Source organism: Pseudorca crassidens, chromosome 10, assembly GCF_039906515.1.
Source record: "Pseudorca crassidens isolate mPseCra1 chromosome 10, mPseCra1.hap1, whole genome shotgun sequence".
Classification (NCBI taxonomy): Eukaryota; Metazoa; Chordata; class Mammalia; order Artiodactyla; family Delphinidae; genus Pseudorca; species Pseudorca crassidens.
In genome coordinates this window covers 37,315,171-37,342,941 of record NC_090305.1, presented here as the reverse complement: position 1 = coordinate 37,342,941, position 27,771 = coordinate 37,315,171, and the positions used below count along the sequence as shown (strand labels likewise).

Here is a 27,771-nt window from a genome sequence, read left to right as displayed (position 1 = left end):
AAGGCTGCATGGATGTCTGCAAGAGGCCTGGGGTGCCTCTCAACAAGGAAGACATTGATTTAACAGGCTCCAATGGAAGATAAGCTGTAATCTTGGACACTGTGGCTTGCCCGTAGCCAGGCAGTGTTGTAATGAAAGACACTTTGGTGACTGATAAGGAATACTGAAAAAGAGCTGGAGAGCTGGACTTTCTCAGGGCCTGGCTAGCCCAAGCCAGAAAAGGTGAGGCCTGGCCAGCAGACACAAGGCCTCTGGCCACCTGACAGGTACTCTTCCTCATTGGACATTGGGCTATGAGCTGGCATCATGGGTGATGACATCATTAAGATTATCTAATGCCCTTTAATGACATTAACTCCTAAGACTATCCAACTCTAAAATAGTAGAACCACTTTGGAAGAGATTTTGGCAGCACCTACTCAGGCTAAACAAGGGTACACCCCATGATGCAGGAATTCCACTCCTGGGTATGTACCCAATAGAAGTTAGTGCTGTGACAACCAAACAATAGGTCCGAGAATATTCATAGCCGCTTTATTCATTATAGCTAAAAACAAGAAACAACCCACATGTCCGTCAAGAGCAGCAAGGATGAATAAATCCTGGCACGTTCATACAATGGAATATTACACAGAAGTGAAAAAAAGAGCTACAGATAGACACAACAACCCTGTTGAATCTCACAGCACAATTTGAGTGAAAGAGCTCATACATAAAAGAGGAAATAGTGTATGATTTCATACATTTGAAATTCGAGACTGGAAAAACCAACCTTATAGTAACAGAGATCTAAACAGTGGTGGCCCTTGGGTGGAGGTGGGCGATTATTTACTGGGAAGGGCACGAGAGAAGTTTCTGGGGAGGAGGTGGGATCCCATCTAGTGAGATGGGAATGTTCATAGCCTTAATCTGAGCGGCTGTTACACGGGTGGATGTACACGTAAAAATGCATCAAGGTATTTGCTTAAGATTTTACTATATCACTTTACACTTCAATTAGATTTAAAAAAAAAAGAGCATCCACCCCCGCTTTGATGACATTGTCTGTTGATGTTACCCAGCTTCCTCAGTGGACACTAACCATTACAATTACCCACTCCCTTTACTCTGAGTCCTACCTGAGGAGCCACTTCCCATGGCTGACTTCTTCCCGGTTCAGATTTGCCTTCTGGTGCAAGTGCTGCCTAATTGCAAAGCACTCAGACCCCCTTGGCATAGACATTCCAACTTGCCCGTCACCCCCACTGAGTTTCATTAACATGAGTCAGCCTCCCCGACTCTGCTCACCCCTGGAATGGCTGGAACTGCTTTCCGACCCTAAACCAACGGAGATCCCACCAAGTTACAGACCCCCAAAGGGGTTCTGTCCCACTGAGCCTCAGCCTCTCACTCTACACACCCCAGGAAGTCACTACCAGCGGCAACATTTTCTGATTCTAAAGGCAACCAGGCCAGGGCCTGAGTCAAGAGGCACCATGACATAATCCCTTCATTCAGTCTATCAAACAACAAAAGCAGGCCGCTGCCCTGGATGCTAGAGAGACTGTCATGAAAAGCAAACAAAGACCAGCTCTGAAAGAGCATTGTTGGGGAGATGGATGGCAAACAAGGAAACAGAAATGAACGGATGGTTTCAGAGTGTGTTAAGTGCTAAGATGACCCTAAAGCAGGGCGTCGTGAAAAAAGGAACAGTGGGCGGAGAAGGGATCTGCTGGAGACAGGTGGAAAGAGCAGACAATCTGGGACTAATTTCTGGCTCTGCTACCCACTAGCTGGGTGACATTGGGCAAGTTACTTAACCTCTCTGAGCCTCAGCCTCTTCATTTGTAAAATGGGAACAATAATGCCTTCTCCCAGGGCTAGTGTGAGGGTTGAATACAATATATGTAAAACATCTGGCCAAACAGTATGTGTTCTGTCAACAAATGGCAGCTCCTGAGATGACTAAGTAGGAGCAAGAGGTGGGGACAGAAGACCACCCTCTGTGGCCCCCTCTATATCTCAGGGGTGGAGCCGCTCAAAGCAGACACTAAACCATTAGGGATGTTTCATGAACGTGTTCAGAGTTCATGTTGAGGACTGTGCAGGGAGTCGGAAAACCAGAGGGGAGGGATGGAATGGAGCCCTTTCTGAGCGTCCCTCTTACACACTTAACTCTCAGAAAGTTACCTTGTGACTTTTAGCAAGTTCTTTAAGCCGTAGTTTTCTCATTTGTAAAATGGGGTTGTGGAGAGGAATAAATAAGTAAACTCAGGTAAAGTGCTTAAAACTGTCTGGTACACAGTAAGCCATCAAGCGTGTCAGCCAGCATTATTATTCCGTAAGTGATCCTGCACTCCTCTTAAAACCCCACCTCCCCAGCGGACTGCAAGGCCTTCGCACGAAAGGACGATGTCTTATCTGCCACAGATGTTGAGGTCTGATACATTCCTGGGGTCCACTGTATATTTGCAAGCTCCTTGCCTCAGTTCTGAGAGCCAGAAAGGGCACGTCCTAGTTAGCCTCCTTTGGCAGAGAAGGAGACTGAGGCCTGGAGAAGGGAACACCCTGTCCACTCACAGACACAGGACAGTAGCAGAGCTGGGGCTCGAACCCAGGCCTTCTTCCCACTAGCTTGGAACTCAGTTCACTGCCCTCCACGGACTCCTCTACCCCCGCTTTGTGTCACTAGGGGAGCCCTTTGCAATGCATATTCCCAGGCCCATGCAGAACCACTAGCCCTGACTCTTCAGGGGCGGGCCTCAGAGGTTGTATTTGTAACAAGCTCCCTTTGAATTCCAGAGGCGCTGCTGGATTTGTTTATCTCTGCTTGACGCCACGTTGGTGGATAGAAAATAGGAAGGATTGTGGAACAATTTCCCTGCTTCTGGCCTATGAGACTTCTGCTATTTCACTCTCCCAATATTTAGCAACAAACCCCATGGAAAAGGAAAACACTGTCTGCCAAACCTGTGTGCCATAAAATGCTCACAGATAGCCCATCGCCAAATAAGGATGCTGCATCTTCTCCCTCTCAGAGTCTCAGCACACAAGAGTATACTATTAAAGGCCCTGAAAAGTCCTGCAATAAACACATCCATGTAACTTGGTTTAATCCAGTGCTTTCCACTTGACCATAAAGCTCTTTCCTAACAGAGTATAATGGCTGTGGAGCCAAGTAACATTCCCCTCCCCAGCCCCTTGGTTGAGAGTAACCAAGCGGCATGAGACATGTCACCAATGAGGCAGCATCCTAAGGAGGGCAACTGAGCAGAAATGGCAAGTCCCTGGCACATGCTTCTGGTCTATCAGCTCACTCCTTTCTACCTCCAAAAGTGTACACCCCAAACCGTAGGTAGGGGTGGGGACTGCCAGCACCCAGGAGGCCCAGTGAGGAAGCCACAAACTCTCAAGGACGCATGTTAAGGCAAATTCCAGCTTGCTCCGTGGCCTTCTGAAGAGAATTCTCGCTGGAACCTAGAAGGGGAATTTCATCAAGGACCCCCATCCCCCATCAGAGAATTTTCTCCCCAGCTGCGAGCCAAGGGGGTGGGGGACACTGGCAAAGTACACGAGGATGCAACAGTAGGATGTGGAGCCAAACAAGGCTGACAGACAGCAAAGGGAATGAAAACCCTTGATGAAAAGCCCCATCACATCAGCTTTCCTGCAGCTTTCTTCCCCACCCTAAATTTTAAAAGGTTAATCATGACCAAGTGGGATCTGGTGTTCTGCTTCCCCCTCCTGACTATTTCAGGGGAAGTGTGTCTGCAGGCTGCGGAAACTTCCAAACAGAGCAGAGTGGTGGGAAGGCAAGGAGAGAAAAGAAGAAGGGGGTGCTGCCGACTCCCCCACCTGAAGTTGGTTCTATCTCCCAGTTACTGGAGGATGGCAGGGCAAGTACCATCACCCTAACCACCTCCTGGAAGCATCACTGAGTGTTCCGGGCCAGGCGATATGGAAACAGAATCTGTGGTCTGGTCCTACCTTCTATCAGATAGTCATTCAACAAATCCTTATAAGTGTGACGTGCTGAGCTTGGTGCTGGGGGTACAGAGAGCTATGGCACTCAGGCCCTGCACTAGGGAAGTGCATAGTCTAGAAGAGGTGGGATAAGAATGATGTCTACAAAGGCCTGCTGAGAGGCAGAAAGGAAACAAGGAGGGATTACTGTGAGCTGGAATTATGTCTCAGGTCTCCCTCCCAACACCATGATATAACGATCACATAATAATATATACATAATAATAATATTACTCTGCGCAGGCGTTTTATTGAGTGTTTTGTATCTATTATCTTATTTATTGCCCACAACAAGTCTATTATTGTTCCCACTAGTCAGATAAGGAAGCTGAGGCTCAGCAAGTTTAAGTAACTTGCCCAAGGACACCCTGCTGATTTGGAGTCCATCTGACTCTCTGACTTCTGTGCTAAGCCCCATGCATTTCCAGTTTGCAAGTGCCGGGCACAGTGCTGAGGACACAGGGCTCCAGGTGCAGGACATAGTCTCTGAGTCACTGGTTGGGCCTGTCGCACATGGCATCCTTAGAAACTACTCCTCCCTCATTCTCCCAGTTCCTGGCACACACATGTTTATCGATCCTTTTGTGTATGTAATGCAAATGGACACTTAATAATTTAGCAGAGTTAACAGTGCTGAAATATTAACAGGCTTTTCTCTTTTAATTAGCTGCTCAGAGAATGGCGGCCGGGGCCTGAAAGGAGGCTCTCAGGGCAGGCGCTCGGCTGGCTCCTCCTGGGCCTCCTTCTGCCAGAGATGATGCTACACACCTCTCCTGCGGACCACAGGCCATCAAATGTGTACCTCTCAGGAAAATTAACCCTGCTCTCTGTGCTCTCCACAGTGGGGCTTCGCCCTGCCCTCCCCACAGCCCTGTCTGCAGAGCTGGCTGAAGTCTGCCCTCTGTTTCGGCCGCTGGCCAGGGGGCAGGCCAGGTGGCTTCTCAGGAGTTCTGGAGTCTAGGGGAGGTGCCAATTCCATGCTGGGAAAACAAGTTTGAACCAGTCCCCCCACCAGTACCACCTCCCTGGCCTCTCCTTAATGTCAGTCATCTTGAGGGGAAGCATCAGCACACCCTGCCCCGTCCACCTCTGGTCACTGTCTCAGGGCATTAGACCTTGGTCCAGGATGATTCTCTCTCCATCTTCCCTCTTGCTCCCTGGCCTCCCAGCCCTTCAAAGGCACATATGATCGCCTGTTAACTTACCATTGATTGATGGATCCCTTCTGTAACATTTCCTGAGCACCTGTTGTCCTGCCCTCGGCTCTAGGATGCAGAGGCAGTCAGGCACATCCCCCTCCCTGAAGCACCTCTGCCCTCCCCTTGCTGCCGACTCTATTAAAGTCTGCTCTCAGCAATACGTCTTTTTTGCTTACCAAAACCAGATCCACATTCAGCCGACCTCCCCTTTGGCTTCAAAAATCTCTCCCCAGCCTGAGTATGTATGTATCTATCTCTGACCTCCGGGTCCAAGAGCACTGTTACTGAGTGTGGAAAGCAGCCACAGCTGAAAGATCAGGGCACAGGCTGCCAGCCTGTCACCATGACTGAGCATGAAAACAAGCTCTGCTCTCATAGTCAGAGGCAGGGCCTGGTAGGGCTCGCAGGGTCTGCCGCTGTGTGTAAGGCCCGGTTCCATTTTCAGGAGCTGATACTGTTTGCACAGCCTGATGCTTCCGGCAGAGCCTGGCACTGCTGAAAGTGGTGGCCAGTCCATCTGTGCCCCCGTCCCTGGGAAGGTTTGGCACCACTGCACCTACACCCTGGCCCCATCAGAAGGCACACAGGTTTTGAGAGTGCCAGGTTCTACTCATAGAATCTTCACTGTCGGCATACCAGTGGAAGTCTAATCTGCACACAACTAATGCACTCAGGGATGTTAGGACAGGCCACCAGAAAGCCCTCTAAGTGGGGGCTCTGAGGTCCCCTGGGGGAAACTATAAAGGGACTTTCTCCCTGGTGGGCAGGGAGATCAAAACTGTCAACAAATGAGGTGCCCTAGGACAGTGCTAACATTATAGGCAGGACACTCAGGGAAGAGAGATCAGAAAGGCACATGCCTCAAGTTGGGCACTGCTTGAGCCGAAGCTGTAAATGCAAGTCTGAGGGGCTGCCCAGATGGTGTAGTATGAGGGGCAGGAGGTAGGGCTCTATCTCTCCTGTAATAACTATGTGACCTTGGGCAAGTTATTTAACTTCTCGAAGCCTCAGTCTCTTCATCTGTAAAATGGGGATAATACTACATCTCAGCTCTAGTGAAAATAACTTCTGGGTTGTGAGGATTAAACGAGATAATGCACATTTGGTACAGAGCATAATCACTAGCATCTAGTAAGTGCTCAATAAATTTCAGTTCCCTTTCCATTTGATCATATAGCCTGGGACCCTTTGGGAACCTGTTCCAAGGGCCTGTAAGAGGAAAATGTAAAACTGAATGAAGAGTTCTACTTTGGGGGGATGCCAAGAGCCATAATCCCGAGAGACCAGAACATCAATATGGACAGAAAGAGGTAATCACTGGAAGGAAAGCTCTCCCCAGAAGAACATCCAGGATGATGGAGAGAGAGAGGGGCTACCACCTATCAGAGCAGAGAATGGTTTCTGGAACCCAGGACCTGAGTCTGCCTGGCCCGGGGCTGTGGGGCCCATGGACATAGGGTTTCTCATGTAAAAATTTTCTGCTGGGGTCCCGCTACGCAGCCCCACCAAGATCTGCAGTCCTGGAGACCCCATCGCTGCAGTTCACTTGGCCCTGGACCCTGGCAGTGGGCCAAATTCTGGAGGTGACCAAGCTTCCCACTGACCAAGCATACCTATTGAACCAAGCCCATGGGAGGGGCAGGGCTGGAGCAGACACAGCATTCTCATTCACATTGTGTGCAATAATTGCTGTGTGACCTGGGGCAAATCATTTAACTCTCTAGTCTACAGCCTCAGTTTCCTGCCTGTAAAATGGGCATAAGAATGCTCCCTATTGAGAGTGTTAAATACAATAAGAATGGAATCCACCAATCACAGCACATGCTGCCTAGTAGATGCTCTAGAAGTATAGTTAGAAGGGAGCAGAATAAAACCAAACTCACGGGGCTTCCCTGGTGGCGCAGTGGTTGAGAGTCCGCCTGCCGATGCAGGGGACACGGGTTCGTGCCCCGGTCCGGGAAGATCCCACATGCCGCGGAGCGACTAGGCCCGTGAGCCATGGCCGCTGAGCCTGCGCGTCCTGAGCCTGTGCTCCACAACGGGAGAGGCCACAACAGGGAGAGGCTCGCCTACTGCAAAAAACAAACAAACTCATACCTAAGGGTGTGTCCACCCTGAGAAGGTCCCCCTAGTCTGAGAGTTGAAGCCTCCAGTGTTGAGCCTGACAGGCCCCTGAGGAACCCTGTTTATTGGAGCCTGAGGCTCAGTCACCTGGGCACCAGCGTACCTGTGACCAACACTAGGGATGGGGGATATCCTGGGTGGGACCAGAGACACACTGCCAGGTCCAGGCCCCCAACCCAGAATGCAGAGCCTTGGCCAACCCTGGGCCAGGGAATGGAGGGAGCAGTGGCCTCGCTAAAGCAAAGAACCCTCAAAGGCCCCTATGACCCAAAAGCCCAGTGTTTTCCTCCCACCCCCCGAGCTGAGACCCAAGCCTGAAGCACAGGGCACAGCTTGCAGCCTGACACAGGCCTGGCTGTGGGAACCGAGGGAGACAGGGGGCTGAGGCACTGGACTGGGGCTGAAATGAGCATCTGGGGACCTGGGTCCTCAGAAAGAACAGGATGGTGGGGGGGCGGGGCTTGGGCCCCCTGAAAGAACGGGATGGTGGCAAGTGGGTGGGAGTTCTTTCCAACCAAACCTGCAAGAACTGGCTGGAAGTTCCACTCCAGCGCTTAACTTGACTAAACCCCCATTTCACCATACAAAACAGAGGCCAATAATATTAGGCTCATCGTGTCTCACGTAAACTGTAAAGTTCTGCACAGATCAGGTCTTATTATTATTAGGTGTTCAAAAGACCCAAATATAGCTTCTGGAAGTAAAAACTGGAAGTTAAGAAGCAGGCCATAATGCACCTATTAAACCAGTGAAAATAAATTAAAATGAAAAAAATCCATTGTGGCTGGGCTGCGCACAAGCCCGGCTCAAACTTTTTGTAGCACGGGCCGGCAGTGCGAAATGAGAACCATAAAACTGTTCCTATCCTATGACCTATTAGGCAATCTCACTTTGGGGAATAGGCCCCAAGGAAATAATTTAAAAGGAAAAAGTAATTCACATAAGGATATTCACGGCAGAGCTATTTAGAAGAAGAAATTGGCATCTGCCCAAATGCCCAGCACTGGAGAAATGGTGACCAAACTCCAGCGCATCAATGCAGGGGGTGCCCTGCGGCCATTAAGCTGACAGGTCTGAGGGCTCAGTCAATACCAGGAGATGTGTGTAGGAGATAAAGTCAGCCAAGAGAGCCGAATGGACCACTGTTTACTGCTATGTAAAAATATATTGACAGGTGTGGGCAGGGAATTTAGAATGAATGGTTAATGTTTGATGGTCACTGGGTTCCGTTTTTTTCCTATGAAGTTGTTTAAGTGGATAATAACAACCCTGAAAGCAAAATCAATCTTGAAGCTTAACAGCAGGTGGGGCCTTAGATACCAGGACAGAAGGACAGTGTTTCTGCAGAGCTTACCACCGCCACTCTGGCTGGGCAGCACTCTGCCCCCCCCCCACCCCCACTCCAGGCTACTGTGGGTTCCTGAGCATTACCCCACCCATCTGGGGGTTAGAATTATGGGGGTCACAACCTGACGGCTTGAAACCTCTTAAAGCTGCCCCTGTGTAGTTCCTCCAGGCTGGAACTTCACCCCAGCTCAGGAGGCAGGAGGAGGATTGCCTCTGAAGGTTTAAAAACCAGGGATCAGAGATGCAAGGGCCTGATTAACTTTATGCCTCTGTCCACACCCACTGACCTCAGGAGGACAGCACTTAGTGACCCCGCCACACACCCAAGGCCTGAGAGCCATTCCTCACCCTCCGTCACTGAAAACACACTGGCAGCCAGAAACCTGGGAGTCATCCCTGCCTTCTCTCCGTCCACATCCCATGCCCAATCCACCAGCTCAACCTTCGGAACTGATCCTGCATCTGACCCCTGAAACACCAACCTGGTCTTAGAAACCACTACCACGATGCCCTGCCTGGATTTTTACAGCAGCCTCCAGAGAGCTCTACCCTGCTTCCTCCCTTGCCTGGCACAGTCTGTTCTCCACAAGCAGCCAGAGGGATCCCTTTACAACATTAGGTCAGACCCTGTCCCTTTTCTTCTCAAAACCCTACCGTGGGTCTCCTCTCACTTTGAGTCAAAGCCATAGCTTTTTCAATAGGCTGCCACACCCTGCATGTGTCCTCCTCCCAGCTGCGGCCACACTGCTGTCTTTGCTGTTCTTCACGCAGACCAAGCCCACTTCCACCTCAGGGCCTTTGCACTTGCAGCTCCCCCTGCTGGATTGCTCTTCCCCGGATTTCCAGAGCTCACCCCATTGCTTCCTTCAGCTCTCTTCTGAGACAGGCCTTCCCTGACCACCCTTTTTAAGACAGCCTTCCTGCCCCCACTACCATCACTCTCAATCCCCTTACCTGCTTTGTGTGTTCTTCATACCACTCATCAACACCAGCATATTAAATAGTCACTTGCGGGTTTCCCTGGTGGTGCAGTGGTTAAGAATCTGCCTGCCAATGCCAGGGACACGGGTTTGTAGCCCTGGCCCGGGAAGACGCCACATGCCACGGAGCAACTAAGCCCGTGCGCCACAACTACTGAGCCTGTGTGCCGCAACTACTGAGGCCCGCGTGCCTAGAGCCCCCGCTCCACAACAAGAGAAGCCACCGCAATGAGAAGCCCGCGCACCACAACAAAGAGTAGCCCCTGCTCGCCACAACTAGAGAAAGCCCGCGTGCAGCAACAAAGACCCAATGTTGCCAAAAAATAAATAAATAAAATTTTAAAATAAATAAATAGTCACTCGTGCATTCTCTTTCTGTGTCCCTTTCAAAAGGAGAACACCCCTGGGAGGGAAAGCACGTTAAATTTCTGAAAGGGATGACCAATCTTTGTTTTCTTTTTTTTTTCAAGAGTCAATTCCAGAAGCATAAAGTTTGGGAACATATTTTCTTTTAGCATCAGGTATATTTATAAATTGGGAAATGTAATACTTGCCCCCCTGCTAAGTATTCTCATTATTTTTTTCTTCCATCACTGAAGGGTTTCTCTCCTTCTTTGGCTGAAATTTAAGAATCCACATAAGTGGCGTGCACTGTAGGATCTCAGCACGCCAAGTCTCTGAACAACTTGTAAATGACTTGAAACCCAGTCGGCTGGGGGAGAAAAGTGAAGGATCTGTGGATGGGGGAGGCCAATTGGACCTAAGTTCAATCACAACCAGGGACAGAAAAGTCACTGCCATTAGGAGGCTCCTGGGGGCTAAGGACAGGAGGTGGGGGGCACTGCCTCTTAGGAGGAAAGTGAGGTCTGGAATGGGCAGCCATGTGGGTAGCAGTAAAGGGCTGGGTGCGAAACACACCTGTCTCCCAACTCATAAAGTAGCTCATAGGGAACATTCTTACTATAAATTTCCCCAAGAGGAAGATGGGAGGAGGGGTGGAATTCTGCCACACTTTCTCCAGGACCAGGGTCTCAGCCTTTCCTCCAATATTGTGTCACATGCCTGTACATAGAGCCTCACATGCCACTTCCCTGGTGGCAGCCTCTGTGACTCATCAGAGCAGGCCTGAGCAGGCCTGGGCGCTGGAATCACTCACTTAGCAGTGCCTCCGCGGAAAAGCCCCAGGCACTGGGCTCAGAATGGTTTTCCACAAGTTCCCGTTTCCTCTTCACCACAGCCCCCTGAGGGGAGCACTATTATTATCATTTGCTTGCGCACAGGGAAACTGAGACACAGAGTGTACCCTGCCCAAGACCACACAGCCAGTGAGTGACTGGGGCAGGACTTGAACCCAGACCTGTGGCAGAAGCCTCTGCTACGAGCCTGCAGGCCACACTGCTTCCCACACTCCCACCTGAGCGAGAGAGATGACTTTGATATATTTAGTTACTTGCTTCTGAAATTAGACCTCGGGGGTGTCATGGAGCCTGGCAAGTCATGTGCACAGCTGACCTGAGAGCTGCTAGTCACTGACACCCTGGTGTGAAGAACTTCTCCGGTTACTCTCCTCCCTGGGGCACTGAGGCATGAGGGAAGGAAACAGTGGAGAGCAGGGGTTGGGGGCAAAGCTGCAGGACCACTTGGCTGACCCTTCCCAGAATCCTCCTCTCTGGTTGCCATGGAGCCACCTCTGCAGAGACTTGGGCCCTGGTGGGGAGCGGAAGACCAGGTGGCGCCAGAGAAAGTGATCCAGAAGAAAGGAAGCTGGCCTGTCTGTGGAGGCCCTTGGAAAAGGGGGGCTGCAGAGGCATCAGTCCTGAGATCCTAGGTCGCTAGGGCCAGCCGCAGGTGGAAGGGAGAAGTGATTCCCAGGAGAAACTGAAAACACTGAGCAGAGACGGCTGAGGGAGGTGACAGAAGTATGCAGAAGATTGAGGAAAGTGAGGTGCAGGAGGACGCCTGGACGCTGCCCAAACTGGGTGCTTGGCAGCACTAGCCCAGTGCCCAGCAAGTAGTTGGTACTTAATAAATGTCAGCCAGAGCTATCGTTATCCTAGGTGCTCAAAAGAGACTCCCTGGTTAGGACACCCGTGAGCTCCAGTCTGCTCAGGCCAGGAATGAAGCGTGAGCGCTGTGTCAGGCAGATGTGCTCAGGGCTCCCGCCGTGAGGGGCCCCCTGCCCTGCAAGGGGACTCTCCAAGGTGCCAGCTCCCCTCTGAGCCTGGGCAGTTCTGCTCTTGCGAGGATGGCTGGGGAGGGCTTCAGGAGAAGAAGAGGCCCCCCTGCCACTCAGCCCAGCTGGGGCCACTGTGCCCATGCGTTCAGCCCAGCCCCCACCCTGGCACGGGCACAGCGGGTGAGCGCACGCCTGGCACAGGCCCCGGTGCGGGGAGAGAGGCTCCAAGCAGGCAGCTTTGTATTTTGTGAAAACCACATCCACAACTGAGCTTTCCAGCCAAGCAGGGCCTGCTGGGAAGGGTCTCTCTTCCCATCCCCCTGCTGGGGCCCACCCTCCCCTCCTCAGCCCTCACCCCCAGGAGCCATAGGGAGTACCAGCTGCCACCCCGGCTGGCATGGGGAGCTGAGGGGGATGGCCTGGGCCCAGCTCTGGCCGTGCCAGGGCTCCCCGTCCCCCCACCCTGGCCCCCTTCCTGCCTGGAATAAACTGGAATACAAATCAGAGGGAAATGCTTTCCTCCGAACAAATTGCTATGGATTCCTCCCTGTCGCAGGTCAGGGCTTGAAATGGGGGTATTTTCACTCGCCGACTGCTAATAGACTCAGGAGAAGTTTCTGGATCGATGGAGCCCGGGAAAATTAGCCAGGAGCTTCAGGCCAGCCTCAGCCTGTCCCTGCCCCCCACTTCAGGTCTCCCAGAAGCGGTGGTGGGCAGTTATAACCCAGGCTGGACATAGCGCTGGGCTGACGATCCAGAGAGCTGGATGCCCATTCCCGCCCCCTGCCTGGGGACCAAGGCAAGGATGACCAGGGGCTGCCCAGAGGAGCAGTGGGATAAAGGTGGACCCAAAGAAGCCCCCAAAGAGGTCTGCAGTCCCCCCCCCATACATACATGACTCCCTGCACATAAACCCATGTTCTTGTGGGCATGATCACATATATGGACATTTTCAGCACATGCATGCCCACGTATATTTATGTGTGCACGGAAAATACTGATGAAGTGTACATGCCCAGCATAGAGAGGACCTGGGGAATGTATTTCAGCTCCGGCTGAGGGACCCAGTGAGAAGAGCTTATCTCCTGCCAATGGTTCTCCATACACAGACAGACAGAAAGACACACACACACACACTGATCTCCACCAGCAGCCAGGGCTCCCCACCAATCATTCCTTTCACCCCTCAGCCCCGCATCCCTGGCTCTATAATTCTGCAAGGGAGCCTGAAGGAGCCACTGGCTTCACCGGCCCCAGCTTCGCCAGAATGAAGGGCAGGAGACTGTGGGGAGATGCAGCCCACCCTCGCCCTGGACAGCCTCACAGTCCCTGCTCCCTCAGCTCCCGAGAAGGTGAGGGAGTGAGCCAGGCAGGGTGTCGGTGCTTCAAGCAGATTAGGGCATCCCTCAGGGCTGAGCCCTCCCAGCACCCCCGAGGCCACTGTGCCAGTGGGCAACGCCAGGGGCCATGGCTGTATGGGGAACTGGAGGAAGCCAGGAGGGGGGGCGAGAACTCACTGTAGCTTCTGAATGCCCCAGAAGGAGGTGGGTGGCTTGATCTGGAGAAAGCCTCTTACGTCTCCTGCCTGCTGCCCCTGGCACATTAAGCCACACATGCACACGCACGTGTACACACGCACACACTCCTCTCGGCATCCTAGAGCCCAGATATGACTTGGGAGATAGAAGTGTGAGAGAAGGGTGTATTCAATGGCAGGTAGAGCTTAGAGCGACGCTTCACCTCTGACCACTGGTTTCTGCCTCCAAAAACTGACCAGTTAGGGCCAGGTAACCTCTAAGCCCATTACCTGTGACCTTCCATGATTCCAAGCTGGGCTGCCTGTTTGCTCTGTGGTCTGGGGACTTCTCTTGCCCTCTCTAGGCCTCAGGTTTCTTTTCTAACAAATTATTATATTTGATCTAAGTTCCCTCCTGGCTCTGACAATGCCAGTGCAGTTTTGAACTTCATGGGAGCTTATAAATGCCATGCAGATGTGTCCTTGCTTCTCTGAGCCCACAGGATAATATAGGAGAATGAGAAAGATCCAGCTGAAAAGTCCTTTGACGTGACTTTTAACCTCAGCCTTGGCACCTAATTGCTGTGTGACCTTGACCTTACCTTCTCTGGTCTCAGTCTCTTCCTGCACAAACTCCTTGAGATTCAAGTGCCTCTGGGTCAGTTAAGACCACTGTATCACAGCTGAGCTCACTTCTTACCACACCCTCAAGCTCCAACTCCTGGCATTCTCTGTGTCTGGAATACATGGCCTTATTCCAGAAAGGAGAGTAAAGCCAGGTCTTGTGATGGCACAGACCTTCAGCTTGCCTTGTGGGCTTATGTATTTTGCTAGAGATAAACTGACCTCCCCAGAGGTCCCCTGCATTTTACTGGAACACCAGAACCCAGCTCCCTCCCCAAGTCTACCCTCCGGATGTCCCTCTCAGTGATGGGATAAGTGCCTTCATTTAGAGTTTCACATAGGAAAAGCCTCAGGGCTAAGGAGATATTCATGTTCAGGTCAGAGGCCTCAGCTTCTGAATCTTCCTGATAAGAGATTATGTTACAACAAGCTGAAATAAGGTTAGACAATGAGAAGAACTTCCCAACAAAGGATTAGACATTGAGCAAACAGCAGTGGGGTTGCCTGGGCTCATGTGGGTATGGGCTTGCTGAGAGGCAGAAAGATGAGGTAGATCATGGTTTCTAGCACAGTCCCTCAGTTTCTGGTTCCCCCAAACCAGGAGGGTCCACAGAGCTCTCCTGCGGCTGGGACTGAAAGGAGCCACCTGCTAGTGGAGGGAGGTACCAACCAGTGGAAATGAACAACCTCATGGAAATGTGGATGAACAGTGTGTTGGGGTGAGGGGGAGCAAACGAGCATTAGCAGATGGGAAGCTGGACCCTCACATGAACGTCTGGGTTGCCCCAAGCAAGCCTTTCCCCTGCTCTGGTTCTCTGTCTTCTCTAAGGTTCCTTCTGGCCATACTCAGAGCCGCCAGAGCACCCCACCCAACCCGAGCTAGACTGCTGGCAGGGTAGAGTGAGGTGGGGAGAAGAACAGCTGTTCACATCCATCTAAATCCTTTCATTTCAAGAAACGCCAACTGATCCTGAGGTGGGGATTTGTGGTAAAGACTGCTCATGACCTATCCAACTTCCATTCTCCCCTTCTATCTAAATAAACCCTGATATTCTCTTAGGTGAGAATATGTCCATCTAAAAGGCTACATTTATCAGCCTCCCTTCATCTGAGAATGGCCAGTAAGGGACTTCCCAGGTAATCCAGTGGTTGAGAATCCACCTTCCAATGCAGGGGACACGGGTTGGATCCCCGGTCAGGGAACTAAGATCCCACGTTCCGCAGGGCAACTGGAGCCCGCACGTCGCAACTACAGAGCCCTCACGCCACAACTAGAGAGAAGCCTGCGTGCCACAACGAAAGATCCCATGTGACACAACTAAGACCTGACTAAGCCAAAAAAAAAAAAAAAAAGCATGGCCAGTAAGATGTAAGCAGACATCATTGGGAGAGGGCTTCTGGAAAAGCTGACTCAACTGATAAACGACTCAGCCTTTTAGGTGTTCCTCCCTTCTTCCTGCCTGGAATGTGTCACGATGGCTGAGCCCCAGCAGCCCCTCGGTGACGTTAAGGCAAAGTGCTCTAAGGCAGGGGTTCCCAAACTTTGCTGCACATCTGAATCATCTCGGGATCTTTCTTTTTAAAAAAAAAAAAAAAATGCTGATCCCTGGTTCTCACTCCCAGACATTCTGACTTAGTTGATGTGAGGTATGACCAAAGCATCACAAATTTTAAACACCCCCGGGTAATTCTCATATGCAGCAAGGTTTGAGAAGCACCACTGTGAGGAGATCAGAACAGCAAGAGGAAGGGAGCCTGGATCTCTAGTGACCAAGGAACAACCAGAGCAGCCGTGGATAGCCTACTTCTAGACTTAAGAAAGTCACTTTAATTTGTTGGAGACTCTGTAGTCAGGTCTTTGGTTCTGGCAACAGAATGTGATTCCTAACTGCTACAGGACTGAGGGTCCTCGTGCTGCTCCCATCAGCAACCCATTCTCCACAGCACAGTCTAGGGGAAAAAAAAAAAAATAGGTCAGATCCTGCCCTCAGGAATTTCACACGGGGGGCAGTAGGCAAGTACCAGACTTGGTATCGGGCAGGCTTGAGTTCAAATCCTGACTCGACTACCTGCTAACTTCAGGGGCTTGGGCAAGTCCCTCCAGCTGAGCCTCAGCTTCGCCATCTGGAAAATGAGGACGCTGGAAAAGCCTGCATTCTCCCGCACCACTGCGAGCTCCTTGGGGGCAGGTATCCTTCAGCCCTCCCTGCAGTCACAGCGCCCACCTCCCTTCCAGACACTTAGCAACTGCTCATTAAACATTTGCTCGGTTTACATTTGAATTGAATTGCTACGATGGGGCCCCGCTCTGAAATTTTCATTTTCTCTAAACCAAAAAGAGAAGAGAATAAACAAAAGGGCCACATTTCAAAAAGGTAACAGAATTTACCTATTGAAAATCAATGAAAACAACATTTCTGGAGCAGTTTCTTTCGGTCTCTTTAGGTTCAGGTCTGGAAATTCCCTGGCTAGAAGCAGAGTGAGAGAGGCTACTCTCCCAAGCTCCTGACCTTTCCAGTTAGACTACTAAACTAGAAAGTCCCCTGGCTCATAATTTAAAAAATGGTAAGTGCGTTTTTTTAAAGACCCGAGGGTCTAGATGAGCATGGTTGAAACAAAGCTTGGGCAGTGACCTGGAAAACCCAGAAATGCCCTCAGAAAGCCCAAGGGAAGAAGGCATCTGTTTGGGCCTGACTCATTCAGATGCACTGTCTACACCAGCTGTGCCTGAGAATCAACTGGAGAGCTTCTGACCACAGCTGCCTTGATGCCACCTGCAGAGTTTCTGATTCAGGAGGTCTGGGGGCGGAGTCAGGCATCTGTTCTTGAAAAAGCTCTCCAGGTGGCTCTGACATGCCCGCCGGGCTGAGAAACACTTCTCTACACAGCTCCCAACCCTCCAGATAATCAAAGTCAATCCCTGCTGAGTTTCTGGGACTGGAAAGGAACCAAGAAGAGCCTGGGGTGGAATCTCCAAAGCTGGCCAAGCAGTGGCCTCACGCCGGCCCTCATCTCTCTCTCTCTCTCTCTCTCTCTCTCTCTCCCTCTCTCTCTCTCTCTCTCTCTCTCTCTCTCACACACACACACACACACACACACACACACACACACACACACACACACACACACACACACACACACACACACACTGAGGTCACCCACCCCTGCAGCCCCAGCTTCCCACAGGCAGAAGGCCCGGCCTGGGTAGGGGAACTGCGGTTCCAGCCCTCCCTGGCCTGTGACATTTCTCAAAAGCGCAGCCTGCACCTCCTGCTTCCATACACCACCCACACCCAGGGCTCCCTACCATCTGCCCGCCATCTCCTCTGCTCTCATGAAGCAAAGTCCACATAGATTGCCTTAGAGTTTACGAAGTGCTATCAGTCTCGGCTCCTCTGTAATCCCAAGAGGTGGGAGCGCCTGAACCAGCCTTCCAGACAAGGACACTGAGCTCAGAGAGGTGAGGCTCCTGGGCCAGGCTCTCTCAGAGGCAGCAAGCTGACCACTGACCCTCCCACCCAAGTCTTCCCATTTGAGTCCAGTCCTCTTCCCTGTCTGCCTTGCTGTTCAAAGAGCAATCTGTGGGCTAGCAGCGTCAGCATCACCCAGGAGTTTGTTGGAAATGCACAATCTCTGCTCAGCTCCAGACCCACTGAGTCAGAATTTGCATTTTCACAAAATCCCCAGGGGACTCCTTGGGAAGTCCCCTTGAGAAGGAGCCCCGCTCTGTGCTGCAGCCGCATCCCCACCAACCTCCCAGTCCCCAGATGGCCCTTACTCTGTCTCCTCCCCCACCTCAGATGGCCCTTCCTCCCATGGACTCCATCCCTTCCCTGCCTTTCTGGTCCCTGTCCCCTCCTGGGTCTCCTCCTACCTCCCTGATGCCACCTGCTCTGTCTCCTCTTTCTCCTCCCACCCCCAGGGCATTGGTCTCAGCCCAGTCTCCTCTCTCACTCTACTCTCTCTTCCTTGGCAATTTTATCCCACCTCGTGGTCTCACCTCACATCATTGTGTAGACATAAATCCAGATGTGCAAGTCCACCACTCAGAACAGATCTCTCCCCTGAGCACCGCCACTCATGTCCATCAACATCTCTCCCAGACATCCCAGCACCAGAATCCCATGAAGTTCAAAACTGCACTGGCATTGTCATTCAAATAAAACTATTCACCTTGCTAAGTGCCAAGAACAGTGCTCAGGGCTTTCCAGGTATGGCTTATTGCATGCTTATCACAAACTCATCTGACAAGCAGAAGAGCCACGGCTTTGAAAGCAGATGTAATTTCTCGGGCTCTCACAGCTGGTTCAAACACGGGTTCCTTACCCAGAAGTCCAGGCATTTAATTGCTTCACTCCACTGCCCCAGACCTGTCTGACTTCCCATGGCCTTCACTCCATCTCATTGCCATTGTGTGCCAAGCCTCCCAACACCAAACTTCAGAGCCGTTTTCAGCTCCCATCCCTTGCCCAAGCTCTGAAATACTGTCAGGACCCAATGATTGTACAGTCTCACTTCTCGCCTTTTGTAACAGTCTCTGACTGGATCCTTCCTCCATCCCCAACCTCCTACAGTCTATGCTCTACATGGCAGCCAGAGGGATTCTATTAAAAAGGTGTCAGTTCATGTCTGTCCTCTGCTCAAAACCCTCCCATGGCCCCCACCTCTCTCAGGATAAAATCCAAAGTCCTGGGCTTCCCTGGTGGCGCAGTGGTTGAGAATTTGCCTGCCAATGCAGGGGACACGGGTTCAAGCCCTGGTCCGGGAAGGTCCCACATGCCGCGGAGCAACTAAGCCCATGCGCCACAACTACTGAGCCTGCGCTCTAGAGCTCACGAGCCACAACTACTGAGCCTACGTGCCACAACTACTGAAGCCTGCGCGCCTAGAGCCCGTGCTCCACAACAAGAGAAGCCACTGCAATGAGAAGCCTGCGCACCACAACAAAGAGTAGCCCCCGCTCGCCGCAGCTAGAGAAAGCCCGTGCGCAGCAACGAAGACCCAACGCAGCCAAAAATAAATTAATTAAATAAATTAATTAATTAAAAAAAATCCAAAGTCCTTACTTAGCCTTCAAGGCTGCAAACAACCTGCCCGCATTAACTCTCTAACCCCACCTCCTACTCCCTTCCCCATGGCTCACTCTGCTCCAGCCATACTGGACTCCTCGTTGTTACTAAGTAGTCCAGGCATGTTTCTACCCCAGGGCCTTTGCACTGGCTATTCTCCTGCCTGGATCACACTTCCTGCAGACATCCACGGGGCTTCCTCCCTCCTCCCTCGGGCATCTTCAGGTCTCTGCTCTGGTGGCACATACTCAAGGAGCACTTCTACCCCCAACTAATGGGTATGAACTTGAACCACAGCCTACCACACCTTGTCCCCTTAGCTGCTTTACCCTTATTTTATAAAATTCATCACCATAGAATGCATTACTTATTCACTGACTTGTTTACTGCCTGTTTCCCCTCAACTTGAACTTAAACTCTAGGAGAATAAGAGCATGTTTATTTCATCAAACATCTCAAGTGCCACTTACAGAGGCTTCACTTACATGTTTGTTGGTTGGCTGCAGTTCTTGTACCCACTCCCTCCTGTCCATTCTCACAGTCACCACCCTGGATCAAGCTCTCATTACGACTTCCCCAGACAACTTCTGGATCTCATGACCAGTCTCCCTCCGCCTGACCGCAGCCTCTTCAAACACACAGCTGCACGGCTACCCAGCCTGATATGAGGTACCTGGGCTCATATCAACCCATTCCCCTGCTCAACACCCTCACAAACCCAAGATTCCAGCCTACTCCCCACAAGCACAGGCTTTATAATCAGCAAATCTGGGTTCAAGCCCAGCTCTGCCCCTTGGACAAGTAACTTCATCCTTCTGAGCCCTCAGTTTACTCATTGGTAAAATGGGCTGATGAGTGACTCTCTCTTAAGGGATTATGGTAAGGATTAAAGAAGACAATACATATTCCTTATCTCAGCCTGGGCAGCAAATGTTAGCAGTTTTTATTATTATTCCTTTACTGTTCCAACTCTAACCGCCCTGACTCCCTTTCAACCTACGCTCCAGCCCAAATCAACGACTCACAACCCCCCCCACACACCCAGGTTCTTTACGCTCCATGCCTTTGCCATAATGAGTCCTCCACCTGGGATGCCCTTCTCACTCCTTACTTCTATGCCCTTCTCCTCTACTTCTGGTTCAAATGCCCCCTCCTCTACCAGGCCTTGGAAGTAATTTCCTCCCTCTTCAAATTCCCACAGCCCTTTATCTGCCCTTGTCACATGGCATTTATCAAGATCGTCCAGGAACCACCATCGTGTATGTGATTCCTCTCCCCTTCTCCTTGAGAGCTTCTTATTTATCTCAGTAGCCCTGTCAATGCTCAGAACAGGGCCTTGCTCAAGGGAAGTGCTCAGTAAATATTTAATGAATGGCAAGAGGGACACCATACTGTTTTCCAGCCCCCAAATCAGAAGATCCACTGGGATCGAGTCTACAAGCCACTTCTTACCAGCTGTGTAACCTTAAGCAAGTTCTTAAACTCTTAGAACCTTGGTTTTCCCATCTGTTAAATAGGGACAATAGGACCCCCTGTTCTGACCTCTCAGAATGTTACGGAATCAAAGGAGGTAGACACATGAAAATGCTTGGCAATGCACGTGGTACTTACACACCTATAAGATATGGTCGTCATAACCAACGATTCTCCCCTAAAAAGTTCATTCCTATTTGCCCAAAAAGATGCCTGAAAGAATCATCATCGAATGCAAGGCAGGATGTCAAGTGAGTTTTACTTTCTTCCTTATACTTTTATGTTTACTCTGATTGTTTTTGCAGAGAACACGTGTTACTCATAGACTTGGGAAAAGGGAGATTGCGTTGCTTAAGAAAAAAGATTCATTCCTTTGGGTTAAGCATTGCTTTTGCCTTCCATATCAGCATTTAAATGCAATAGGGGCCCCTTAACACCTAGTATCAGCCGTCAGCAGATGTGTGCCTGCAAAGCAGGGTCTCTGACTATGGGCAGGAAGATGCAGAAGAGGGGCCATACCCAGGTTCACAAAGAGGCAGCTCTGCCGAGGCACAGGCCCCTGCTCTGCACACAACCCAGCCAGGCCCCACCAGAGAGCTCTCCTCCAGCCTAGGGTTCAGGAAGTGTGGCTTTGGCCACAGGCGAATGCCCTGGGACACTGGGGTGGGGACACAGGAGGCGGAGGGCGGCCTGGGGCTTCAGAAGGCCCTAAGGAGCTCCCGTGGGCCCCAGGCTAAGCTCATCCTACTGGGAGTCTTGAGGCCAAGGGAGCCCAGGAAAGGCAAGAAGCAATGTGACAGCCAAGCCCTCCCCCTGCTGGCCATTTCTGGAGTGGCAGTGCCAGCAGCACAGGGCAGGGTCCCCAGACACACACCCTCACACCTGGAGCCTAGTCAGGTTCAGGTGTCCAGAGGCATGTCAGAGCTGGGGAGCGCTCTTCCAGCACTGAGTGGCCCAAGGTCCCATCTCCCAGGCCCCCTGTTTTTGCCAGGTGGGGCATCTCCTGGCCCATCCTCCCTGAGTCCAGCCACAAGGAGATGAAAGGGAGGAGTGGGGGAGAGGAAGGCAGACGAAGGGGAGGGGGGAGGGTGTGGGGGAGAGGAGGGTCCTCACACTGCTGCCTCTGTCTCACTCCTCCCAGGCCCACCTGCGCCTCCTGGGCAGCGGGAGAAGCCATGGCTGCTACCACTGCCCGGATTTCCACTCCCGCCCCCAGGTATTGATTTCCTGCATCATTCATTTGTTGGCCTTGGCAGCTGTGATTAGCTCCCTCCATTCTCCCTATGGAGCCCTCACCCGTCCCTCCATGTTCCAGCAAAGCAGAGCTAATACGAGGCTCTAATCGAGGCTTTGTCACCCTGGCCCCAGCAGCTCACAGCCAGGCCTGGCCAATTACAAGTAGGCTCTTGGCATGTCCCCAGCCCGCCTCTCGAGGGTGCCTTCCTGGCTAGCAAACTCATCCTCTCTAACCACCCCCAGCCCCATTCCCCAGAGCCCCCTTCCAGGCAGGAAGCACAGGTTTGCAGCCTGCAGTGTACGATGGGACATCATGGGGCTCTTGACCTGAAGGAGGACTCTCTGGCCCGACGTCAGGCCTGGGAGCCCTCAGACTAGCACAGGGGTCAACTTAAACTCGGTGGGGCAGGGGTGCAGATGATGCTGGCAAAGCAAACAAAACAGCCTGGATTTGTGGGCGCAAGGCCCTCTTTCTCCCTCATGTAGTTTCTATAACTGAGAAGGAAGGAGGGACAGAGGCAGGGATCTTCCTGAGGACATTTAGAAACCCCCAAGCCTTCTGCTTGCCCTGGGAGGCAAGAGTTTTCTGATGCGATGCCTTCCTTCTCCAGGGGACAGCCAGTTTCAAGGCATGGGGTAGAAATGGCAGTGAAAAATCCCAAGGGTGCCCACACTCAGATCAACACCCAGAAGACGGCACTGGGAGACACACTTCCTGAAATTCTCTCTCTGCACCCCTCAGAGGAGGGAAAAAAACCTGACTTGGTGATAATTCTGTAAGCTATGTTGCTCCTGTCAAATTATTCAACATCTGTCTTCATGTTCCCACAAAAATTAGCATAGGATAGTAGTTTCTGATGACACCTTTGGTGAAATATTTTGACTTCCACCAGTAAGTTGCAAACAACCTGTCTTAAGGATAATGTCAATTTGCACTCCTGCATATTAAATAATCCAGGGGTTTGTTGTGTTTTTGTAAAGGAGAGGAGTCCCACTGACCTGCCCCTGGCTGGAAGTCCAGCAGCTATGGAAGGAAGAGAGGAAGCCAGGATGGAGGAGGGGGTGTTTTCTGATGCTATCCACACATAGATTATTCCTCCTCCATCACCTAGCTACTGTCTTTGCCCCAGAACTAGGCGTCTGGGGCCAGCCCACCCCCCTGGCTTGCCAGAAAGCAGATTACAGGATCCACTGGGAGCACAACAAACTGGGCCAGGAGATTGGGAGGTAGGAGGGAAGAGGGGACAGGCTCCAAATGGACCATCTGGTCCAGTACTCAGCTCCTGTAGCATCTATGCCCCCAAGAAGAGCAAAACAACCTGACCAGACTGACAGCACCTCCCCAGCCCTATTGTAGACAGCGGACCTCAGAGACGACAAGAGCACACTCAGAGGGAAGCCAGGCATAGGGCTCCAGGCACCTGCCTCCCACCAGCCTCATCAGAGACCCACAGCCCAGGCCAGATCCTGATGGGTTTATCCTACACAGTCTGCTCTTCCTGCCTCTCCTCAATTCAGTTTCCATGTCAATCTGCCCCTCCCTCAGCCACACAGGCTGGGGTTCCCTCCCTCCGGCACACTTCTTCTTTTGTGCCTTGAGTAAAACCTGCCTCCCTTCTCACTGCCAGGGAAGCTGAGGTCCCCTCCGGCTGCCGGCCTAGGACTCCATGACTCTCCCTAAGCAGAGACTCTCAGAGAGACCCCACTACGCTGCTGGAAACCATCCTAGACAGAGTTCTTGGAGAGAAAGAATTTCAAGAAGCATTTCCTCAACTTCCCCCCAACAATGGCCCTTCATTCGTGCAACAAGTACTTGCCAGCTCCTGCTGTGTGCCGGGCACCGTGCTAGGTGCTGACATACAATGATGGGCATGAGTGGCCATCCCTCACCCCTACACTCTACTCTTTCTCAAACTGCTTCATCTGCTTTGGGGGGCGGGTGGAGCAGAAGAACTAGCTCACCATATGATTTCTTTTTTTTTTTTTAAGAACTAATATTTTTTTAATTAATTAATTTATTTTTGGCTGCGTTGGGTTTTCGTTGCTGCACGCGGGCTTTCTCTAGTTGCGGTGAGTGGGGCTACTCTTCATTGCGGTGCACGGGCTTCTCATTGCGGTGGCTTCTCTTGTTGTGGATATGGGCTCTAGGTACGCGGGCTTCAGTAGTTGTGGCTCGCGGGCTCTAGAACGCAGGCTCAGTAGTTGTGGTGCACAGGCGTAGTTGCTCCGCGGCATGTGGGATCTTCCGGGACCAGGGCTCAAACCCGTGTCCCCTGCATTGGCAGGCGGATTCTTAACCACTGCGCCACCAGGGAAGCCCCTCCCATACTATTTCTTTAACCCAGACCCGGTGATACCATAGTTCTCCCTTCTGCTATATCTGGCCAAAGCTTCTAGCATCACAAGGAACTCGGCAGCCTCTTGTGGTCCTCCTCCTCACTAGATCCTCCACTCTCCATCCACCTCGATTAAGACTTCTCACCCTGCAGTTCCCCTGAGGCCTTCCTTGGAGTCATGCTCTCAAAGGGCAAGTGGAAAGAATGTCACCCAAGAGCTCCGGGTTGGCCCCAGTGCACAGCAACACACCTTGATGTGCTCTGAGTGAGAGCAGCTGGGACCCAGGCACACGAGGGAGTGGAGAAAATACAGAGAAAGGGGGACTTACAAGCCAACGGCTAAATCCTGGCCCCAAAGTACTCTGAATCAGGGTCCACAGAAACTACTGCCCCACCCCCTGCCTTCATTGCTGAGGTTTCCAGGCTAGGCTCAGGGGAGCCTCTTCAAGATGGGTCCCATGTAGCCCCGATAAGGTTGAAGAAACTGGAGGGGATAGAGAAGAGGAATGGCCAGGAGATGGGCCTGCCAGATCTGCCCAAGGGCACTCAGAGGGAGGAGCAGGGTGGAGGATAGCAGCAGAGGCGGAGGGCTCCCCATCGCTCTCCAGAGCCCCTGGGGTGTGGTGAGAAGGCAAAGACCTCAGCAGGTCCCTCCTTAGGCCACCTCTTAAGGAGACAGTGAAGCTGTAGGGAAACCTTGAGGAGAAAAAAGAAAGAGGACCCCCCAGTACACCCTGATGTCTTCCCCTACCCTGGGGAGGCCAAGGCCCTTGGAAGACGCTCAGTGGCCTCCTCTCCACAATGCAGCCTCTCTCAGTCCCTGCTGCATTCTTCCTCCTTCTTTCCCTTTCTTTCCTGGCCTATGTAAAGAGCTAGGCAGTAAGAGACACACAAACTAATTAAGAAGCAGAGTTTGGCCAGATGCCTGGGCCAGCCTCCCCAGGGAATTAAGCCCAAGCCAGCTAGCTGTGTAGAGCCAGGAGGATGTCACCTCCCAGATACCCCCAGGACATCCCTCCCTCTTGCCGGGCTCAGGGAGACAGGCCAGGCATCCCCAGAAGGAAGCATTTAGCATCTGCACTTGAGGCTGGCAGCTGAGGGACAATGCCTCTGCCCCCGCCCCCTCAACAGAATAGGTCAAACCCTCTCCCGATCTAAAGGTGAATAATTAGGTCCTCAACCCTAGAGAAAGAAGGAAAGAGAATCTTCCTCACTCCAGCTACACATCATTAAAAAAGTGACCTATACAGACCACCCTGCAGTTAGAAGAAGGTAAAGTAAGGGCCACCGGGCCCCAAAGACTTTTTGTGCTGTGGGTCAGGGCATTGCTGGCTGCCAGAACTCAGAGAGAAAGTCCCTGAGAGGGATGAGCCCTCGTCCTCCTGAACGGATGATGCCCACTCCCGGGATCTTTCTCCCGGAAAACCCACGAGGGAGAAGGAAAAAGGGGTAACCAGAGTTCCCTTGGCGCCTGAGAGTGTGGGTGCGGACGCGGGAGCAAAGCTGCGTGGCAGGAGGCAGAGTTTCGACACGTAGCCTGATGGGTGCGTGCAGTGTTTGCTTTTCTGGGGACTGTGGCTCAATGTGTGCGCGCAGGCAGAAGGAAGGTGGGGCTGGGGTTTTGTAGCTGGGAACCGGGGACAGGAAGAACTAACTGGCTCAGGAGAGGTCCGAAAAGGGATTCTCGGGTCTTGGGAGCCGGATCTAGGGGATGCCTGCATCCGCTTGGGCTGTCAAGAAGCGAAGCAGCGAAGCCCAGCGAGAGCCGGGAAGGCGAGCCAGCCGCCGGGCCGCGGTACTGACAGCCGGCTCGCTCGCCAGCCGGGCTCAACTCCTCATCGTGCATCGCTCGGCTTCCACTCCGGAGGCCGAGCCAGGGTGGGATGAGGCTTCGGTGCAAGTCGTTTTCCCAGCCCCCGGTGTGCGGTCTGTCAGGGTCTCCCGAGCCAACTGGGTGCTCTCAAGGGTTCCGATTCACTCCCGCCCCTGGCAGGGTTTGGGAAAGTGGGTACTACCTCCCCCTCGCATCCCTGGCTTCACGCCAGACCCTACAACCTGTCTCCGTGCTCTGAAGCAGCTAGCTCGATCTCCTCGCTCTCTGGAAAAGGGCGGGGACCCGGGCATCCACTCCAGAGTCCGAGCCGGGGTACCCACCAAACCCGGGCAGCGCGCACTTTGCGCCTTTTGCAAAGTTTCCGCGCGGTGCTAAGCCGGCATGGAGCGGGACGCGGGCTCTTACCGTAGACTCCTTGTCCCTGGCAGTGTAAGGGGATCAGCGCCAGAAGTAGAAGGCAGGTCACCTCCATCTTCACGGCCCGTGCTTCATCCCCGCGAGGCGGCACAGCCCGAGAGGCGGTGGGGGGCGCCTCCGCCGGGGCCCTGCGATGCCCCTTGCGTCTTCCCCTTCCCCGAGAGGCGACGGAGGGGGCGGCGGCGGCGGCGGCGACGGAAATCAGGAGGCTGAGGAGTCGGCGGTGGCGGCGGCAGCGACCTGGGTTTCTCCTCCGGCGGGGCCGCTGCCCGCGTGGGAACGCAGGGGGCGCTGGCCCGGCCCCGGGTGCCTCGGCGCGCCCGGCGCAGCAGCCAGCGCCCCGGCCCGAGAAGTCCGGCCGCCGAGCCTCTCCGGGTTCCCAGGGATGTCCGCTCGGGGTTCTGGGCGCCAGGGACCCCTTTGCGGAGGCGAAGGCGCTTCGATCCAACAGGCCACCGACGACTGACAAACTTGTCGTTTCCCCGCCCAGGGGACGCCCCTCCGCGGAGCTGGGGCGGGGAGGCCGGGGCTCCGCTGGGGTTAATCCGCTGTCTCCAGTTCTGCGGCTGGTGCTGGGGGCTCAATGGCCCGATCCAAGGGGGCCGGGCCGGGCGTCCTCTCGGAGGCGAAAAGCCCCGGCTCTGGCCCTCCTGAGCAGGGGAGAAGCGCGGGCTAGGCTCCGCGGAGGGGCGAGAGTCACGGGTCCACGGGTCCGCGAAGTTAGCCGAGCCACCGAGGAACCCCGGGGAGGAATCGCGCCCCAGCGCCCCGCGGGAATCAGGAGAGCAATTCCATCCAAGAGAGACCCCAGAACGCGGGGAAAGAAGGAAAGTTTGAGTCGTTTGAAAAATATTCGCGCTCTCGCCAAGGCCTGGGCTGCGGCGCGGAAGTCGCTCGCCGCCTCTGCTCGCCTCGCTCCGCTCCCGCCGTCTGGCCGTGGCGGTGGCGCTCCCGGGCTCGGCGCTCTCGGGAGAGCCGGGATGCGCCGCGACCCAAGTTGGTCGTCCCCGTCCCCGCCCCCGCCCGGCGGCCTCCGCCGGCGGGGGCCCAGAGCAGGCGGGGCCGGGCCGGGCTGCCGGGCGCGGCTGCAGCTGGGCTCCGGGCCGCGAGAGCGCTCCGCTCGCTCGGCAACTTGGGCTTCGCTGTGCTGCTTTTTCCCCGCTCCGAGCTTTTCATTCCGCGCTCCCCCCGCCTCCCCCTCTCCTCCCTCCTCCTCGCGTCTTCTCGTTCGGTCTCTCGCTCTCCCACCCTTTGTCGCTCGTTCTCCTGTTTGATTCCCCTCCAGTTAAAAAAAAGGAGCCAATTAAAGGCAGCGCAGCTCGCCGGGTCCAGCCTCTGTCCAATTTCCTCGCCTCCCCCAGGACCAATTAGAGAAAACAAAACAGGGCTGGGGGAAGCAGACTGCCTTTCTCTCTCTCTCTCCCTCTCTCCCTCTCTT

General features: G+C 53.1%; 1 protein-coding gene across 3 annotated transcripts in view; it reads right to left on the bottom strand.

The window, feature by feature from the left end:
- Positions 1–26,524, bottom strand: part of MDGA1 (MAM domain containing glycosylphosphatidylinositol anchor 1) — a 57,889-nt gene extending 31,365 nt beyond the window's left edge. For all 3 annotated transcript variants that reach the window (XR_010946852.1, XM_067753111.1, XM_067753112.1), the window contains exon 1: positions 26,322–26,524. Coding sequence is in view for 2 of the 3 variants with exons in the window: in XM_067753111.1 (XP_067609212.1) it covers positions 26,322–26,388 (67 nt within the window). In the remaining variant the exon portion in view is untranslated. The remainder of the gene's footprint in view (positions 1–26,321) is intronic.
- Between the last annotated feature and the right edge of the window lie 1,247 nt (positions 26,525–27,771).